At 39.6% G+C, this 16,024-nt stretch overlaps 1 protein-coding gene across 4 annotated transcripts in view; it reads right to left on the bottom strand.

Moving 5' to 3' along the window:
• The window catches only part of tcf12 (transcription factor 12), a 66,818-nt gene that overhangs the window by 26,415 nt on the left and 24,379 nt on the right, over positions 1-16,024 (bottom strand). For 3 of the 4 annotated variants that reach the window (XM_017403788.2, XM_017403795.2, XM_017403781.2), the window contains exons 6-8: positions 9,200-9,261; positions 7,074-7,206; positions 5,818-5,870 (exon numbers count right to left, since the gene is read on the bottom strand). In XM_017403788.2, the coding sequence (XP_017259277.1) occupies positions 5,818-5,870; positions 7,074-7,206; positions 9,200-9,261 (248 nt within the window). Of the gene's footprint in view, positions 1-5,774; positions 5,871-7,073; positions 7,207-9,199; positions 9,262-16,024 lie in introns of those variants that run through there. The other variant, XM_037979781.1, reaches the window with a different exon arrangement.

Here is a 16,024-nt window from a genome sequence, read left to right on the forward strand (position 1 = left end):
GCTAGAGAACTTTGAAGTAGATTTTCACTGACATTTTTACAGTATTCTGCTGTGTTATTTATATGCTGTGTCACACTGTAAACAGACAACAGATGAGACTGGGAAGTTAAAAGAAGAGGGCAGGACACAAAGACTGCAAAAAAGTATGAATTATAAGACACGCAACAGTGTTGTTTATAGTCTAACGGAAACTTTAGCAACTTATTTTTGCTGATTTTGAATTTAAAGGGCGTAGTAATGCTGTAGTTTGCAAAGTTCAAGTTTAGTCTGTTGGTTGGTTGGTTGGAGGTTTTTAAGTGTGGGGTCTCCACGTTCCTCCCACAGTCAGACAAACTGGATGAGTGGACCGAGGTTCGCATGGACACACTCAGTTTAGTGTCTCTATATTTGGCTTTCCAGCAGCAGTTTTTGTTGTTAGTTTTGACACCTGATTGAGGCGGTTTCTTGCCTTCCTAAAAGTCTTTTCGTAGCACTCACAGCCCTCAACATGCTGCGTCCGCGGCCTTGTTGACATGGTCATCACGCCATTTTGGATCAGCTGCACTATTCATGGGTCTACAGTTTTCTCTTTAGCCTAATAAGCATCAACGATGCACTGGACCGTTAACCAACTATGGAAAAGTCAAGAAGAAGAAAGGAAATTCAAGGGATTTCTCACCAGGAATTCAACGCAGTGTAGGGTTAATGTTAGCAGATGTGGGTAACTGTAAATCTCCTCACACAGTATTCCCTCAAAATAAGCATCCGTGCTGTTTTTTTCCCCCTTCCCCTGCTTGTAGTTTGACTCGCTGTCGTCTGTGTCAGCTGCGTGTTCGGAACAACTTCATGGTTGGGATCTTAATGGTTACTGTCAGCACACAGAGTACACACGGTCACCAAGATGTGAGCTTCATGCACTCGTCTCCTGAGGCATCTAACGTACCGCTGCGGACAGGTAAATATGACAAATTGTACCACAGAGTTTCTGCGGATGAGTGAACAGTCGAGTGGGAATGGATCCATGAAACAGAACCATCAAAAGCAACTAATTTCTAGAAAATACAAAGTTAAAATAATCCCAAAATTCTAATCTGTTACTCCTCGTCTATATAGTCAAAAACCACTGATTTTATATTTATTTTCCTCTTATAAACTTAGCTTATGATTACCAACCTGTCGAGAACAGTACACAGTCTAGTTTATTAAATCTGAAACAATTATTACACACTAGCCTGATGGATATATATATATATTTTTTGGTGATGCAACATTTCACAGGTTTGTTTAAAAGTACTCTTACCTCGCCTGTGTTTCAGCTCTGTCAACTTGCCCGGGTCTACCTTCTCCTCACCTCGAGCTGGCTGGGATAGTTTCCCATCCCTGCGTCTCTCAACACTTTAAAGTAATAGATGCTCATTCATGAACAGGTAACAGCTTACTCACAATTTACTGATGAAAATGTTACGACTACAAAAGTAACGAACTGCATATTTATTTCTAACAATACACTAATTTGTTCCACACTCAAACATTACTCATTAGGTATGACTTACAACTGAGTGTGTAGCTCAGGACAGCATGAGCTACTTTCTGCGTACTTTCCAGTTCACGCCAGCAAAGCTGAGACGGTTTCTAAACAACAAACACTCTACCTTGGTGATTGTTGACAGACTGTGTTCTTTCGTCTGCCAGCAAAGTGAAATCGGGGTTTGCATTAATGCTGCACACTCACGCAAGGCCTACATGAATAATTTACAACAGGCCAGAATGGGAGTAATGACTTAAATGTGTGCATTATTTTCATTCTCTTTGTCCCTTTAACTCCTTGTTTTCCCTGCAGATGAAAGAGGTCAGGTCTCCGGCTCGTTTTGTCTGTTCCATTATCTGAAGCCTCTAACGTATGCGGTACGTTTCAACAACCCAAACAAAGATAAACGCAGGGCCCAGGGTCCCAGAGGTGGCTGCGACTGTTTAGCATCACCCCGTCAAATGAAGGGTGTCTATCTAATCAGCCATCTGATGAGGCCATCTCTGGGGAGCTTGCTAACAACAGTCAGGTCAGAGACGAAAACACTGCCCCCTGCCAGAAACACGAGGGGGACAATCTTATCATCCGCTAAAACAAACACAAACCTAACGTCTGTAAAATGTGAACTATTTGGCTAAACAAATCAGTCAATCTGCCAAGACTTTATGTATGAATGCATTCTGCTGCTTGTTTCTTACGTGACATTTCTTTGTTGATTCAAGCTTTAACTCTTAAGGTTAACTATAATACTGGTATTATTATTCAGCTTTTCAATCAATATATGCTTCGTTTCATTACCAATAAATAAAAACACTACATCTGGGGTTTTTTCTGGAGACAATTTACTATCAGATCGTACAAAAAAGACCAATTTAAAAATAGGTTGAGATGGCGGGATGTAATGGAAAATTTGTTTCTGTATGTCTTTTATTTATAGTGTTTATCTTTCCCGGTGCCACATCAGTGGTTGCATCAGACCAAAGGAAGAAAAAAAATAAAAGTGCAGCTTTATTCTGCTGGGAATCTAATTTAGCTTGAGACTTAAAAGGGCCCCGGGTGTTTCTGGATATTTACATAGAGCTTTTCTGGTGAGCTACATCTAAGATCCCCCCAACAAGCCCTCCTGTTACCGTCTAACCATGCTGTGCTTCAAACACAGAAACAAAAAAAAAGAGACCCGCTCTTTCAAAAACAGGAATATTAGATTACTGCTGGAGTACTGCATTATTATCTGCTGTTTCTGAGATGGTAAAGACAGCCTGGTATAAAGACAGACAGTCTGTTTGAATGTCAGGAACAAGACAGCACTGCGAGGAACATTTCTAGGTCTTAAGATTCAGAGCCTTGAGCAGACTTCCTTTCTTACAGCTCGCACAGTACAAATCTCTCTGAAACAAGGGTGTCTGAGTGATCCGTCAAAAGCAAATGTCAATCTTTTTTGTCATCCACACTCAGGGTTCTCGCTTGCAAATGTCCCCGAGGGCAAATGAATCTCAGCCCACCACTTTCTTTTTCTTATCCTTCAGCTACACCATCACCAAAGCCAGGGAGGAAGTGTCACATCAAGCCGCTATGTCTCTGACAACGGGTGGAGGGGGGAGAGAGAGAGAGAGAGAGAGAGAGAGAGAGAGAGAGAGAGAGAGAGAAAAGAACTATTTACACAAACAAACTGACACGCAGACACACATACAGATCGTGCCCTTGCAGATTCCCATAAATATCCTACAAGATGCAACTTTTTCCCCCACGAGCTACAAACGGCTCTCTCTCCTTCTTCGGTCCTGCTGTCAGACAGGTGCCCACGCAGCTGCCCGTCAGCATCCTTCAGCGTAGCAGCCTGTCTGTTCAATGACAACATGCTGCCCTTACTCTCAGTGCTCTGTTTATACAGTCAAATAATGCATGGAGCCAATTATAGCCCAGTTATCTACAGTAATGACAATTAAAGGGTTCGTGTTTCAGCACCACATGGCTGCATATCGGTTGCACAAAGCAGTAAGATATGTGTAATCTACATTTTTAGGCTAAAATTTTCTATTTAAAAAAATACTGGATAAGCAGAAACATCACACAATTACAACCACTGAAGAATCCGAAGTTTGCGAGCGCATTACCATCAAACCACAGAAGAAAGTATGTGTGTGGCTAAGTCAGGGGGATGTCTGTATATAAGATGGAAAAAAAAAACTACCTATAAACATTTAAATGTTTGCAATCACCAGCTGGCCTGTCTAGATAGTCTTCACATCCTGGTGCAGAGCAGTGTCAAAACCTAAATGCACAGAGGATGTGCTCCTGTAAATATTTTGATTCAGCTCCATCATGTAGTGTACACACACATCATGCTTGGTCTTGCAACTTGCATTGCACATCTGATTTAAAACTACAAGATTTATTTTTAGACCGGGAAGCAAGAATACAAGCTGGAGAAGAAAAAAAAAAAGGGAGTGGGATTTGAGAATGAAATAAATAAATAAATAAGAATATTCCCAGCAGTAGACATAATGATAGGAAGCTCTGTGTTGATCTTTTTTTTTTAATCATGCAGCTATTCAGGTCTCTGGTGGTGCCCTCGAGTTTGCTTACACAAGCAAAAGCTTTCAGTGGCATCTGCAGCTGCATTCATGCTTTACAGGTACGCTGCAGGCTCTTCACACAGCTGCCTCTGGCACAGCAGATCAGGCTCCAGGTGCGCCGTCCCCCCCCGACACTTCTTCAGCATCACCTTCACTGCTTCATATATTGCTGCCGGCAATACAAACACAGATTATGTCTGATAACTAACCTCAGGCACACAGTTTGTGCTCTAATTCCTCACCTTTGCTTCCTATAGCTCTAATACAAAAAAAATGTATCACTGAGGCGCTGCCAGGTGACCTCCTTCCTAAACATTTTCCCACTTATGCCACCTATCGAGAACGGATTTAAGTTTTCCCTTTTCTGGCTGCAGGTTATAAGGCACCTATAGGCAGTTATTCAACAGAGCAATCTTTATTCTTTCAAATGGGATCAAAGTCTAACAGGGATAATTCCTCCAAGCTCCAGGCTTTATCTTCTAAACAGTGCAGAGTGACAAGAAGAAGCTGTATTTTATCCCATGCTCCGTCACTGTTTTTTTCCCCATCCAGCATTGTGCTGCTTGATTGTACTCTTATGAGTCAGAGAACCGCACCTGCGCCCATGTGTTAAGTACTGACAAATAAAAGCCCAGCGTCCATTTACACAACAAAGAGATGTAACCCGTGAGGCAGCCATTCTTTACCTCCCTCCCTCTGTCTGACAAGACCTCAAATATATCACTTAGTTAAGAAGAAGGCAGCTCACGTTCCTGCCTCAGCCGGGGACTGCGTCTCTCGCTCATGCTCCAACAAACTTCTTTTCAAATACAAATCCAGAAACAAAACACATGCCACCCTTTTATGTTCGGTGCCCTGTTCCATATTTAATTTCAGAGTTACAGCAGTGGAGGTGACGATTATCAAAGCTCTGAAAGGCAAATCCAGTCTCAGGCTCCCTCATCCCAAAAAAAAAGAAAAAGGCTGTCATTGTTCAAGAAAAAAAAAGAGAAGATTTTGTTAAACCAGTTGCTTCTTATTAAAATTGAAAAAAAAAAAATCATTGTCTTCAACCAGTTCTAGGAATTAAAGGCAAGGATTAATAAAACCTTTACCAATCCACCAGGGTTTTAACAATGAACATCTGACTTACTGATTTATGCATATTAATGAAGTCAAACACCCCCTGTCTACGCGAATACAAGCTGAGCTCCACACTTCTCTGCATCCTAATGGTTTCTGCTCCACCGGGATCATTACCAATAGAAATTTCAGATATTCTGTGCTATTAATCTCTGTCTGTCCTCCTGTTCAGCCACGTAATGACTAATTAAACATCAAAAGAGCAGAGCCGGGGATCCGCTCTGACAGCCTCTCTTTCTCCCAGGAGAGGCTGAGAGGAGGCTAGCCTGTGACAGGGCAGCGCTGAAAATCAATCACCCCGAGGTCCACACACACAGAGTCACGCATGCACGCTCCCAACGAAACCCAGGAAGACGTACCCCGCCGAGACCTTCACCTGCTAAGATTAAACAACAACAACAACAGTGTAAACAACAAACATCACAGCTTTGTAAACCAACGCAGCCCGGCGGTGTCGCTGCAGAAACAAACGATTTTTGCATCCGAGAAGTGGAGCGCGTGTGTCAAGACCGTTCTCTGTGTGCACAAACTGAGCAGGAAAGTGTGTGTGTTTGTTTGGGTAAGCTCACTGTGAAATCTATTTATGTGAAAGGTAGATGATCTTCCACTCACAGATGAAGGCAGGCCAGGGGGGACCTTGCGAACCTTTTTTGTTTGTAGTGGATCTGTGAAGAGATGAAAGCACATGTATTCATTCAAAGGCAAAAAAAAACAAGAACAAACCATAAACCAAGACAGAACTCACAAACTGATTGGGATTGTAATAAAAAGCAACAACTAAAAGGACTAAATACAGATGTTTCCACACTGCTAATTACACTAGCTTGTAGCTGTAGTCCTTCCTGTCAGTAGAGTCAGTAAGTGTGTTTAAGCTACTCCTCCTTTCTGTAAGGATTTTGTTCTTATTTTTAAAGAGGTTTTATGCAAATATGTTGGAGGGGGGTTGATAACACTAATCTATAAATCATCCAAGCATTAAAACATTTAATGCAAGAGACAAACCTGTGTTGTGTTAACCTGCAACTCTCTTTTTAGCTACAGTCTGTCGCAAAGACATAATTTGTTCCTGTTTTTTAGCTTCTATTGCCAAAATAATGCCAGAAATAACAGTTTGGCCGGCATGAAATGTGTTTTTTTTTTTTAAACCAACAAGGTGTTTCCCAAATAGTTATTAGCCCAAAATGTGACATTTTTTGGTATGATGTGCAGTGTGTCTGGACAGAGGGGAGAAGCAGCAGGCTTAAAAAATATCGACAGGAGATGAGCTGTATCTGAAAGTCATGTTCTTAGGAAAAAAGATCTAGCAAAGACTTGGTGGCATTATAAAGATGAATCATTCATCAGTTAATTCATCTGCATTAAATCAAGTTAAGTTTATTGCAAATAATGCTCAAGAATCACCTTGTTGGTGCAAAAATACAATTTTATGCCTGCAATACTGCTTTATCTTTGGCAGATACATCGAAGGAAATGTCATTTGAACGTAAACACAGACAGAATACAAACTCTGACCACACAAAGTTCATATAAAAGGATTTTTGTGAGGGGTCGTTGTGTTTTTGGAGAACTGTGACAATGCTAATTAACAAGGAGTGGCTCAAAACTTTTGCACAGTACCGTATATTCACTCCAAAACATGGTGTATTTCTAAATACTTTATTGTTTACTCATCAAAGCAATGAAGTGAAAAGAAACCAACATTTCTTTAAAGTTAGAGTCCTAAATTGAGCATTTAACACTTAGTATACTGAAACCTGACCTACTTTGGTAGCACTGCAGTAACTTAAAGTATTATCGTATAAGCTACTTTTTGTCCCTATATGGGGCTTTTTAGAGGTCTTTTCTTACAGAGATTAGGACAGACTGACCGACTGCGGGAGGATCTTGTAGAGGACGTCTTCTGGGATTGGCTGCGTTGAAGGAGTAGAACGGAGCAGTGGATTTCCCTGACGTGGTCACTGAACTAGGACTCGCTAAGCCAACGTCTGGCCTTAGAGATGACTGAAAGACAAAGCAAACACACGGGCAACTTTGTTCTTAGTTTAGGTGAAACACAAGAATATAATCAGATGAGCATTTCATGGCCCACCATGAGAGTCTGTCACTTGTCTATTTTTATACAATCGATTACATGCTAAACTTAAAAAATGCATCTGTAAAAAGCATGAAATACTCCGGAGGTGCCTGCAAATTATAAACACTTAAATAAATTAAAACCCTAATGTCCATTTGGTTGATATGTGATAAACAGACTGCACCAGGTTTTAAAAGCTCATGTTGTTATCATGTCACCAACCATTTATCTGATCTCTACAGCCTCAACAAATTGGGTTAAGAAGCCAATTAAGAGCTCGGTCTAATCAGAGTAATCGGCTGTGGAGACCAAGGATCATGTGAGTGAGTACTACTCAAAGTGATGCGTAGTAGTTGGCAGAAAAAGCTGCTCCATGCGGCCCGTTGGGGATTGACACAGTGACCACTGAGAACGCCCCACAGACACAACACAGTTCTAACTCAACTTGGTGTAATTTTTTTTAATTAATGCAGAAAAGAACAAGTAAAATATGTAAAATGAAAAAAAAAGAAAGAAATGAAGATCGCACCTGTGGCCTAAAATGTAGGTCGTACAAAAACGAAAAGCTCGACATGTTTGCTTTGTGTTTTTTTCACCACAATGAAGCATTTACATAAAAAACAAAGCCACTTTTGCTGAAACTTTACAGCACATCTAAGGCGCTGTTTACACAAAAACGATCTCCTGGAAACGTTAGAGATTTTCCAATGTTGATTAGGGAAAAATGACACGTTTACACGACAATCCTGTTTCCGTTGAAAAGAAATTGACCAAAATAACTCAACGTGCATTTACTTTTTGAGAGGGATACATGTTTAGATTACTTATAAAGCCTTAAATTATAGCGCAACTGTACGTGACATGTAACTCCAGTAAAGTAAAAGTAAAAACCTCATCCTTAGCCTGGCAGCGATATGTGGTACAGATGGGAGAGCTCCTCTTTTTACAGGAAGAGATGAACTGATGACAAAAATCTTACTCAAATAAAAGGCAAGTGGGGGAAAGCCTAACTAAATTAATGTTTACCGTTTATCCATCTGGACCAAAACAAAACTAACAGCAGAAATGTACACAAGCTATTTACCGACTCCACGGTCGCACGCGGATGTTTAACCAACAGTTATTGGTAATATGAGCAAAGATCGCTGAGGTTCAAAGGAACGTAAAAGGGCAGGTTTCATTCTTTATTTCTAGCAAAGCTGTATGTTTCATTTTCCGGAGAGAAAGTAAAGTTTGAGCATGTTTAGCGTCAGTAGTTTGTAACACCCTCTTTGGCAACATCGGCCTCGTAAACATTTGTTCGAACCAGGTGAGGCTTTCAGTTCCTGTTTGACACAGATGTCATCCAATCTTCATTCATTCTTTGGCCTTCTTTAATCCAGTTTCCTCATTTAGATCAACAACGTTTAGGCTCGGGGACTTTAGGGGAGATATTCAGCTTGTGTCTCTTGTTTAGGATCATAATTAATGCTGTCTTAAAGCAATTTTTTATGATCAATATTAATATTTTAAAAGGAAAAGTTGGTTTTCATTTGTAGCATTTGCCTATACTTAGTTAAATCATTACTGTGCAACATGGCTCTGACCATTACAGCTGGCAAAGGTTTTCTTTTTTTAATTATTATTATTAAATTCTGCACTCTTTGTTCTCTATACATGTATTTTCTCGGTGTCTCTACCTTCCAAACTGATGCCAAATCTCTGAAGATGAGTGTTTTCTTCTCAGTTTTTACTTGGGGCACCCAAACCCCAACTGAACTTACTACATGTCGGTGTACAAAAGTTTCTTCAAAGACTCTTTGCTACAACTAAATTGCTACAAAAATGAGAGAAACGCATCTGCTTCATTCCTAACTTATTTTAATTATGGTATGATATTAGTTCTGCTCAGTGCAACATGAACTCTGATGAGAAACTCACCGGGCAACCAGTTGCTCCAGGATCCCTCCCATAGCCAAGAAACGAAGCCCTGTCTGATTTACCTGTAACAACACAGGAAAGCCAAAAATGATTATCATTGTGTTTATGACTTAAACCCCCAATAAAAAACCTACCATCTCCTATAGGTTTAATCTATAATAGGACGTGCTGGGCACAAAATTAAAGCTGAATTCTTCACCTTACTGATAACCAAATGTTTGTAATGCTTTTTTTTTTATCAGGACCATTCTAAAGCCTCGAGATGGTTCAACAACAAAGATGCACATTCCTCACTTCCTTTTAGTGTCTTATATACTGCCTTTAAACAATTAAACATTAAAGCTCCAATGTAACTGTGGTGCAATGAAATTCCTGCAATGTCAGGCAATGGTCGAAAGTTTAAATCGTTTCATTTCCCAACATAAGTCCTCCTCACTGCTGGCTTCTTGAAACAGTCGCTTTAAACAAACGACTTTTCTAACGCCTTGTCTGCAGCTGTAAGAATAATGTTTTCGCAGTGACAGAGATTAAAAGCTTTAAAAGCAGAGATCTGCAGGCACACTGGAAGGTGGGGAGCGTTGCCAATAGCATTACAATATAATGTGGATTAATGGTCGTGTGTTTTTTCAGTTAACCTAAAAGTAAATAATGGGTAATTCTGTAAAATTCAATGCTCTGACATAACATAATAAGTGGCATCTCAATGGAGTTTGTTAAACTCTTCTAGTAGTTCAATTTCTACCCATATTATGTGATAATGCCACATTCTGAAACCAAACAAATAGGGAAAAGAGAGGATAGTGACTGATAAACGAATTACAAAACTGGATGACAGTTTATGACAAACTGGATGGTTTTTATTTGTCTGATAAATCTTAATAAACTGTTAAGCCTCATCATACAAAATGTTACTTTTTAACATCACATAAAATCAGCCTCTAATGATCCGGTCTAACACACAAGAACTAAATATATATACTAAAAAAACCAAACCCTGTATTTCTGTAAAACCATTATGGGCCATAAGGGTCCCTCTGTGTTTTCGGTGAATTAATGGTTGAGTTTGTGCCAGCTGTCAGAGTCCTTCTATCAGCGTCACGTCCTCAAAGCAAGACTTCCAAGCAGCCGTCAGGGAGAAAAAAAATAAAAATTCAAGCACCCAACGTACATGAATCATACACATCACAGCATCCAAACTCAGCAGTTTTATTCCGCTGGAAGAACAAAACAAATAAACAAATGAGAGCTCCTCAGGGAGAATGATGAATAACTTTAACAATATCATGCATTATTTTTTGTCAGACTTCCAAATATTACAAACACAAGCGTTGGGACTAAATTCTGTTTACTCTGGGGACAAGGTAAATATTTTTTTTTTTTGGTGTGCGTTAAGAACATGCACAGCCTGGATCTTTTGTTACACGATGACTGATCTGAGCACTGTTTTCACGGGTGCAGGTGAACAGAGGCACGTCTTGTGCTTATCTGAGCAGTCCTGCAGGAGACAGTCGTTCTGCATCTGTGCAAGACTGTCTCCGGGGACGAAAGGAGCCGAACAAACCGGGGAAGATGGTTTAACTGGCAAAGCTGCAGCTCCTGTAACAATAATGCGATGCTGTTCTGAGCCATCGCTCCTACAGAAGGAAATAGGATTAAGTTGTCGGTTACCACCAACGTTCACTATTATCGCAGGGTGATGAAATATCTCCTCTGACGAGAATTTTAATTTCTTTACTTTCGGTCTAATATGTAAAAGTGGTTTAGTAAAATTCATTTTTATTCCTCAGATGTCTCCAGAGGAAAAAAAGGTCTACTCAAGTGCAAGAGTTAAATATTCATCGCCAGCATGTGTTTTGTCACACACACTGGTTTGGATATGAATAATTGATGGTCACTGTTGTAATTCAGACCCCACCAGCAGACAGATGTGTTTGTGAAAACACAAGTCGCAGGCTTTACAGTCACACAAAAAAGGCACCACAGCTTTCCAAAGCGAAAGAGTCTTCTTACACTTTCTGGGTCAAGTGTTGAATCGATGGTGTAGCCTAAACTACACAAACAAAAGGCACAGAAATGTAGTGAATGAAAGAGGAAACACAACAAATCTGCATGCATAATTATACTATTTTTTTACTAGAAAGGAAATGTTTAAAAAATAGGGACCTTCTTTGACGTTATGAAAGTTCAGTGAGTGAATGAACTAAATTAAATGTAGCTTGATTTAAGAAATTAAACAGATATATTCCAATAAGAAAGATTACAAATCTGTAATCTATCCTGATCTGTAGGTAGAGAAGATGACTTTTAATCAAAACCGCTGAATTGAAGTTTTTGATACGAAGTCTAAAGTCCACCCCACATGCCTATCTGCCCTCACAGATTTGCACGCGAATCTCTAAATTGTCTCAAAATTGTCTCAATACGTTTGCAGAGGTTCTCAAATTACCCGAATGAGTCGCTTGAATTTTGAACATATTCAGAAACAAATTTTCTCTCAAAATAGTCAAAAGTCATTGAGAGTGTCTCGAATCCTTATTAATCTGGTGTCTCCAATCCGTTTCAAGAGCATTGGAGGTGTATATGACACATGCACGGGAGCTCGTCTTCGACAGAAAATATATTTGGGTGAAAAAACTGATAAAGTCATTCATGAACAACTGGCCCAAATCTGCCCATCTTCTAGATTAAATCATAAACATGGGGGCACAAAGTGAGCAGAGGTGGGCACCAAAATAACGTACACGGCCTGGATTACAGTTTTACAAGCTGAATAAAATAAGCTGTCGCAGCCGTGTGGATCACAGGATTCAGAGAGACAACAACTGCAAAGTCATTTATTTAAAATAAAAAATACAAAATGTCTCTCAGTTTTGAGTCACCAGCAGTCACAGCCCAGTGAGGAACTACTTATACATTCTGGGCCTTTCTTTATACTAAAAGATATCATCATAAAACATATTTGCATGATGCCTGCTTGTTGAGTGGGTCTGGGGCCCACCCAGCAAGCTAACACCTGGTTTAGCTGATAGTGATGACAGAGGAAAAGGTGAGGAAACTGTGAGTTTATCACAACTGATGTCGTTGTTGAATATTAAACAATAACATTGCAGGACTTTCTAATATTGTGCAGCCCAACAAGTGTCCTGTAACAAATAAGAAGCCACTTATTGTAATTTCTTATATGGTGATTCCCCAAAATTGCAGCTAAGACGATCACCTCTTTAAGCCTCTTTTGGTCGTTCACACATGAAAGTCTGAGGGGTCCATTAAATCTGATACATCATTAAAAAGTGATTCCCTACTCGTTTTAGTACATTGTGAAGACGGGCTTCACACGGGCAGTGTGGTGTGTGTTGACGAGGATTTTCATTTCGGCTGCCATGTTAACACATGAGCGCACACAAATCAGCTTCATGTCACGTCAGCTCTGCAGCCAGAAGTCATCGAGCGTTTCGTTGTGACGCCTATCCCTCGTGTGGGAGGACTATGTCAAGTAGGCAGTTTTCAGCATTAGGAAATACAGCTAAAACATTTGCAGATCAATAAATCAGCGTAAGTACACATTTCACTTATTTGTTTGTAGTTTAAGAGGGTAAATATCCAAAGTATTAACAAAATCTACGAGGATCTTAGTATAAAGTAGAATTTAAAAGGTATGACACACCGAGGTACAGTTTTTTCAATGATCATTTAAGCACCTTTTAGTTCAAACAGCCTCCATTCAGATGTAAGTTTAAATCCTATGAGTCAGCTGGCAGAGGAGACGGTTACAGATGCGCTCCGGCACCAGAAAACGTGGCAGCACTGAATTTACTTCACGACAGGATACAGAAATCCAAGATGGGCTGTGCACAGAATCTGAAGATGCGGAACCTCTAGCCACTTTATCTGAACAGATACCTCACTGCTATCACTAAAGAAAACATTTAAACAAACAAACAAACAAATCCAACCACACCTCATCACTGTTTTGAAACCAAACTAATGATTTTCCAATAAATGCATGTGTCTAGAGTTGGAGAACACTCAAGGTTTTAACAAAGGAGTTACCTGTGACGTTGACCTTTGTCCCCATGACCCTGAAATCAATAGCGATCAACCTTGATGCACAAGGTGTCCAGCTGTGCAGTTTGACATTCCTACATTACACAGTTGCAGAATTAGAGCACTGATATGGTTTTTACAAAGGGTTCACCTGTGACGTTGATGTTTGACCTTGTAACCCTGAAATCAATAGGGATCAACCTTGACGCATGAGGTGTCCAGCTGTGCAGTTTGACACTTCTATGTTAAAGTGAGCTCAGACAAGAAACCATCCACAGACAGCTGGATGGACGGCGCCGTGACGTAACTCAGGGCGGGCGTATAAAAACAGGTTTAAATCTCTGTGAAGCGCTTTGAATTCCCCTACAGAGCCAAAACCTCTGCATGCACTGTACAAGATTTACAGAAATTTGCACACAAATTTCTAGAAAATTTATATTTATGACGCTGAACTAAAGTAGAACAAAGTGATATATCAAGTGGAACATACTGCTGGGTTGGCCAGTTCCAAAGCCGGGAGCTTAAATTAGCTGAATAAAATATCATGCAGTGACACAATCTCCTGTCTGATGCACAAATGCTGCAACTCACTGTGAGAAAAATAGGTCACTTTATTAAAAAGCATGTTCCATTAAAAGAACAAAACTAGTTAAATACTTTATGACTTAATTTAGGTTGAAACATTGGCACTTAAAGTAAATAACAGCTCCTATTGCGAGAGTAGACCAAACAAAAGCAGAATGTATGTGTTTCATGTGTTACAGGCTTGTTATTAGCCATGATCTGTTTTCCCTCCTCTGAACAGACCGGTGTGATCACAGCCTCACAACAAGAGCAACGCTAATTTTGTTATTATTGTGTCTTGAGTAAGGCTGTTTGTTCTGTGCAGCCCTATGAGGAACAGAGCATGTGTTTTCTTTTTATGGCACGAGCCTAATTAATGGCCGAAGTGCAGACTTTGACAGAAAGCTAAATCTATTTGTAACATTGAAACATCAGGAAGATCTAAATAAAAGGAGCAAAATGGAAAATAAACGCAAGAATGAAACCTGCCATCGCTCAAGAAATCATAGATAAAAAAAATCACTTTCATGAGGAGGAACTTGGATGAAACTATTCTGTGAAGCTGATAATTAGCATATCACTCAAAGGTGTGAAAGTGCAACTACACTTGTGAGGCATGTCACTGCAGAAGGAAGCCTATATTCATCAGAACATGTTATGGTTGTTGATGCCAGTTCATAAAAATCTGAATCTAATATTTAGTCAAAGACGTAACCAGTTAGGATATGGATCGATTTAATGTACTCACCAAATTAAACAACGTTATCTTAGCAACAGTGAGAAATCCCTAATTAGAATAAAGAATTAAACATTGTGTTTGATCTAAACAGGATCTCTGAAGCTGAATGAGGAACATTGATGAACAACCATATCTAGAAGTCATCTCATGGATTTTTAAGCAGTGATATAGTTTTACCAGATGAGGATTTTTTTGCATTTTTTTTGTTTTGAGACAATTTAAATGTAAGGATATGATGTTTAAGATTTTGTTGGAAGATTAATCATTACACAAACCTTGAATCTGAGCTATATTTATCTAGTTGTTTTGGCTCTCAGAGCATTATGGGTGATCATCTGTGTTTGTTTCTGCCCATTCTGCATCACGCTGCTGCATTAACCTCCATTCATGTAGCCAAAAAGGTGTTGTTTTTTTCCATTATCCTTCAGGTTATTGGTCTCTGTTATCTTACCTCCTCGTTGTTTGGAGTGAGCATCTTCAGGGTCATAATTTTCTTTTGCCTTGTGATAAAATTAGCAGCACACTTTACGACCAGTACAGTTTGGTTTAACAGATAACTGAACTATATTAAGGTTGATTTGGGGGAATAGGTGGTTTCTATATGTGATCATTTAGCTGTAGCGCAAATCATTTGGGTAATTATTGCTTAAAAGCAACACATATTAATGCATCAGTTAAGCCAATTATTTAAATTTGCTGCACCAAACTGCGAACAACATTTAAAAGGGAGTTCCCAAAACGTCCAGAAACGTTGGCTGGGGTTTGAATGTCTTTGCGTGAGTCACAAGGCCCTGCATCTGTGTTGCAAGGAGTTTGAGCATGCTCGAAAAATTTGTAAAACAAACATTTTTTTTAAATAGCTGCTGATTTCTTACAAGCATCCGAAACCTGTCTGTGAGAATCTCACGGCATATTCTACAGATGACCCAATCGGATAAAAAAAACATCCACTGGAAAGAAGGCTCTGTATTTATATGGTCCAGATTTCCCAACTGTCCCCTCACCATCGCACAACATTCCCAAAATGGTACCCATTTTAAAAATATTTTCATTTTGTTGTGCAACTATCCCAAGACCTTCTTGAAAGATTCAGTCAACAAAACTTGCAAAGTTTGACCCAAATATCGTTGGGAGTTTGTGAGACATTCGTGCGACATATGCAAGCGCAAGTACAAAAACAGCGAGACCGCAACTGAAAATTGTCGTATTTTCGAACAACTGTTGCACAAATTTTAGTCGCCAAGTACTCTTCAAGATTCGCAGCCAAGTGAGCTACAAGAACGTCAAGAAACTTGGCTTGTGGTTCAAAAAAGTCTTTAATGTGTTTCCGCTTTGATTCAACTAAAAAAAAAAAAACAGGCTGCAAATTCATCAAAATTAAAAAATTCTTCTTGACTTTTAAATCATTACGAAGCTTAAAGGTCATTCTGTAACTTAAGACGCTCTGAGTCCACTTCAGCCTCACTTAGCATCACGCA

This window comes from Kryptolebias marmoratus, linkage group LG15 (genome assembly GCF_001649575.2).
Source record: "Kryptolebias marmoratus isolate JLee-2015 linkage group LG15, ASM164957v2, whole genome shotgun sequence".
Lineage (NCBI taxonomy): Eukaryota > Metazoa > Chordata > Actinopteri > Cyprinodontiformes > Rivulidae > Kryptolebias > Kryptolebias marmoratus.